The sequence below is a fragment of the Cajanus cajan genome, chromosome 3 (genome assembly GCF_000230855.2).
Source record: "Cajanus cajan strain Asha chromosome 3, NIPB_CcT2T_4, whole genome shotgun sequence".
Lineage (NCBI taxonomy): Eukaryota > Viridiplantae > Streptophyta > Magnoliopsida > Fabales > Fabaceae > Cajanus > Cajanus cajan.
In genome coordinates, this window is record NC_138519.1 from 71456673 (window position 1) to 71461321 (window position 4649).

Consider the following 4649-nt stretch of genomic DNA (forward strand, 5'->3'; position numbering starts at 1 on the left):
CACTTTCATAAACATTAATAAAATAATGTTACAAAATATAATTATCATAATATATTTTATTATTATTATTTATTATTATAAATAATTATTTTCATTTTTATTAATATTAATATTATTATTTATTATAATTAGTATCATTATTATTTATTATGATTCTTATTATTTTTCTAATATTTATTATTATTCTTATCATTATTTATTATTTTTTTAATAAATTATACCTATTAATATAATTTTATTGTTATTATTATTAATTACAATAAATAATATTTTACTCATTTTTAATCCAAGGGTAAAAGTGTAAATTTTATATTCATCTCTTAAATTTTTAATTTTTATCTATCATTAAATTTAAAGCAAATATTTAAATTAATTTATTTTTAAATTAATTTTTTATAATTTTTTAGTTAAAATTTATATATTTATCTTTTAATTATAATAATTATAAACTTTTTTTAACCTAAGGGCAAAATAGTAATCTTTCACAATTATCAATTAAAAAATTTATTTTTATCTATCACATCAATCAATTCATTCACAAACTTTCACAAACTTTCTCTACACTTTCCACTCACTTTCCTTTAATCCAAACAACCTCACTTTCCACTCACTTTCCCTTCAAATCCCTCCTTTTCCACTCTCCATTTTCCATCTTCAAATCCAAACAAAGCCTTATTAGTGTACTATTATCATCAAAGTTTTAGTTCTCGTATATAATATTTCTCCTAAATCCTCTATTGCTGATATAACTTTAAATTTTGAAAAATTTATAAAAATTAAGGTAAAAAAGTGGAAGATCACATGATACATAATTTTCTTTTCACCCTATCATAAAACCTCCATTTTCAAAGGGGCATATTTTCTATAACAAAGAGCCTAAGGAAAAACTAATAAAGATAAGCAATCCTTTATCTAAGGACCTTTTGAAAAAATTTAACATAATAACTGCCACTTTTTATTTTATTTATTTTTATATTAATATATTTTTAATTAATATTATTACCATTATTATTATTATACGAGAGAGAAGAAAGGTTGTATTTATTTGTTTTCCATTCATAAATAAATCAGATGTTTTTAAAACAATTGACATATTTTAAAGTCAATATACTTCACATTTATGATATACGGTGAAAACAAATAATTAACAGATTATTTATCGTTGTATTTTTAGGGAAGAAGAATTTGACACACCTACGATCCAACAACATCTTACGTGTGGTACCAAAAATAAACACGAACCTTGTGATATAGACGTTTACTACAAACAAGGATGTACATTACTAGTAATTTAATTAATGTCTGCACTTATCGAAATCTAATGAAACTCTTCTATATATACATAAAATTTATATATATTTTTTCTATCCTCCCCCAAAACAAGAAGAAAACCAAACATGTACGTAGCGTTTTAAAATCAACGTTTTAATTATTGCTTTGTTCTTTTCGAGCCGCTGAGAAAGTAAATCAAACTTAAATGTTCTTGGAATAGCAAGAAACTTGGAAGTCATTACAAATACGCCAATACGTGCATGCTTCAAAAATCAAAGTTTCAATCATGGCTTCATTCTACTAGTTGAGATAGCTAATCAAACCAAAGTGTTTTTCCTTATAATAACAAACTAACAAGTCATCACTAACAAAAACGGAAAATTAAGGCATATTGTGCCGTATAAAAGTCCATTTTCTACTTTTGAGAAGTTTGCTGTCATTCAAAAATAAAGAACCACACAAACAACAAATCGTTAATTAAAATAAGAATCGTTAATTTAAAGTACTTAAAACAGAAAATTTTCACAAAACGTTATTCTCACTTAACGTACGTTCTCCCAACACTTACAATATTTGTTTCTATTCATTTATTTTCATTGCATCATCCATTTTAGTCAATTTCAACACTTTTCTCTCTTATATTTTAAAAAAAAATCCTCATTATCAAATAATCAATGTGAATGAACCTCTCTAGCAACCTCTCATCAGATGGGGAACAGAATCATGGGGTTGCACATGTGACCATCTACCACCCCAGAAAAATACGACATAATCCTAAACCCCATGTGTTCGAAGTTAACTAAGATTTTTAATATATAAAAAAATTAAAATTATACTCACCTCACAATGTAAATTTGTATGTATTTCTGAAAACATTTTTAGACTCGGTAAAGTGCAAAGTCATGTCTCACAAAAAATGTAAAATTGATTTTCCTTGAAAACCTTGCTGATGGATAGTTTGTAAATCCTTCAATTCGCGCGCTCTTTGAGTATTGAACTCTGTTTTTGTCATCTTCTGTTCATATCCTACACTTTCATGCACAAAAAGAAAACAATCAAATAATGAGAGAAAGCCAACCTTGCTAACACAACCAAAAGATATTCACCTAAAAAAAAAACAGTCTTACATACATCACATTCAATTTCTATACTATAATGTGTCAATTTAATGCACAGAATTTCGTGCACAAGGGTCCGATAACCCAGATTATGCAAAAAGAAGCATCTCTTAACTACAAAAGACTTAACCAAATTAAGATTACAACCCATGATCACGACCGTTGGATCAAGCTGACATCATCATCATCATACATACTCATTCATCACACACTATACACAATCACAAAGCAAGGAAGCAGAGCCCTAGGATTAAACACCAACAGCTCCTCCTCATCAAGCCGGGTGTAAACTCCACTCTCTCCCCTCGCCATCACCGAATCAAAACCCCCATCCTCTTTTTCCGCTTCGTCTAAATCCGACCCAACCCGACCCGCAATCACCCTACAAACGAGCATGGCCCGCTTCACATTCATGAAGCGAAATTCTCGTTCCAAGTCTTCAGGAATCGCCACGTGGGCCCGCCAGCTGGTGGACAGCGTGGCGATTCCGTCCAACTTGGACGAGAATCCGGACTTAATTATTCCGCAAACGTTACAAAATTGCTGCGAACAAATTGAGGAATCCCCGTTGTGTCCCAGGGAACATAGAAAGGTGGAGCAGTGGAAGCGCATGAGCTCGTTGCCGTCGGCGATGCAGCGCTCGTCGGGGCGGCGCGTGAGGGCGCCGTGACGCGCCGCCTTGGCCTTGACGGCCTCGCGGTACTCCTCGAACTTGGCGAGGATCTTGGGGCTGTTGTGGATCTTGAGGACGCGGGTCACGTTGGGGAAGGGTTTGGATTCGGGCCAACCCGATTTGAAGATGATTTGGACGATGTTGTGACCCGGGTCGGATCCGGGTAGATCCGAAACCGCGTGTTTGAGGGTTTGGTGGGTTTCTAAGAGGTGGGGCTTCTGGAAGATCTCGCCGCACGCGGTGCAGGGGAAGATGTCGTTGCGGAGGGGGAAGAAGAGGTTCGTGTCGGCGCCGATGTCGGATTCGGGTTGTTTTCTATCCGGGTCGGGTTGTGATGAGGAAATGAGGGAACTTGCGGCGGCGGCGGAGACGGTGGTAGTGACGGTGGTGGTGGATTGAGGGGATGAGGCGGCGGCGGTGGCGGTGGTGGTGGTGGGGTTTTTGCAGGACTTGGTGGAGAAGAGGTGTTTGATGAAATGCCAAGAAGAGGAGATGGCTTTGTGGGTTTTGAATTTGGGGTGGGAAGGGGAGGAGGGTTGGGATAAAGGCGAGATTTTTCGTTTCTTTAACGGCGGCGCGTGGTGGTTGTCGTCTTTTTTGGTGGTGGTGGTGAAGATGAAGCAACCTAGGTGAAGTAGGAGGATGAGGAGGTAGAGAAAGAAGTTGTTGAAGAAGGTGGCAATGGATGCCATAAGTTGTGGAGCAAAAAAGAATCAATCTTTTGGAGTGTTTCTAGTTAACTCTAGGTGGGTTTTTGAGATGGTGCAATTGGGGTGGTTCATTTGATGAAGTGAAAGGAGGAGCATGCATGAGTTGGGGGTAAAGGAAGAAATAATGTTGGTAGGGGAGAGGGTGTAGGGTGTAGGGTGGGGGCATTAGAAGAAGTAGAAGAAGAAGAAGAAGAATAAAGATAAAGAGACTAAAAAGAGTAGTTGGGAGGCAACTTCATAAGAATTGATCTCTCTCTCTCTCTCTCTATGTACTGTTTGAGAGACAGAGATGGATTATTGTAAGAGGTAGTAAGTGAGAGGAATGGAAGAAGAAGCTAAGGATGATAGTGTTGATGTATAAGCTTTAACCGAAAGTAACGGTTTGTCATTGCTAGTATAATATTATACACTTTGCTTTGCTAATTTTCCCCTTCAATTCAGGGTGGAAACTGGAAAGTGATTCCCTATGGTGGCACGGCTACACGGTTAAGCAATGATCAAGTAAGAAATCATCGCAAATTTACCACTTCTTGTTTGGAACAACCATTGACGCGGATGACCAATTATCAAGCGTTAAATAATTAAAATAACCTCAACTACGTTTTCTATCAATTTCATTTTAATCTTTCAATTCTTATTTTATTAATTTTATTCTTTATAATTTTATTTTTAAGTTTCTATTCAATAATCCATGACAATTTCTTTTTCGCGGAAAACTATTGACATATTATATAGGGAAAAATATTATATACTGAAATCATTTAATAAAATTATCTTTTAATTATTTTGAAAGATATATAAATAATGATTTTTTATTAGTAGATAGAGTAAAAAATTTTAAACAGCCAATACATCATTATTAAATCTTATTATCTC

At 34.5% G+C, this 4649-nt stretch overlaps 1 protein-coding gene across 1 annotated transcript; it reads right to left on the reverse strand.

Annotated features, from left to right (window-relative positions):
- Positions 1–2355: 2355 nt before the first annotated feature.
- LOC109805926 (zinc finger (C2H2 type) family protein) lies at positions 2356–4210 on the reverse strand. The gene has a single exon (XM_020368219.3). It carries the CDS (start codon positions 3753–3755, stop codon positions 2595–2597), a length of 1161 nt encoding a protein of 386 aa, XP_020223808.1. The 5' UTR covers positions 3756–4210; the 3' UTR covers positions 2356–2594.
- Positions 4211–4649: the final 439 nt, after the last annotated feature.

What these genes read in the sequence shown, in the direction of transcription:
- LOC109805926 (XM_020368219.3), bottom strand. Translation starts at nt 3,755, where the DNA reads ATGGCATCCATTGCCACCTTCTTCAACAACTTCTTTCTCTACCTCCTC.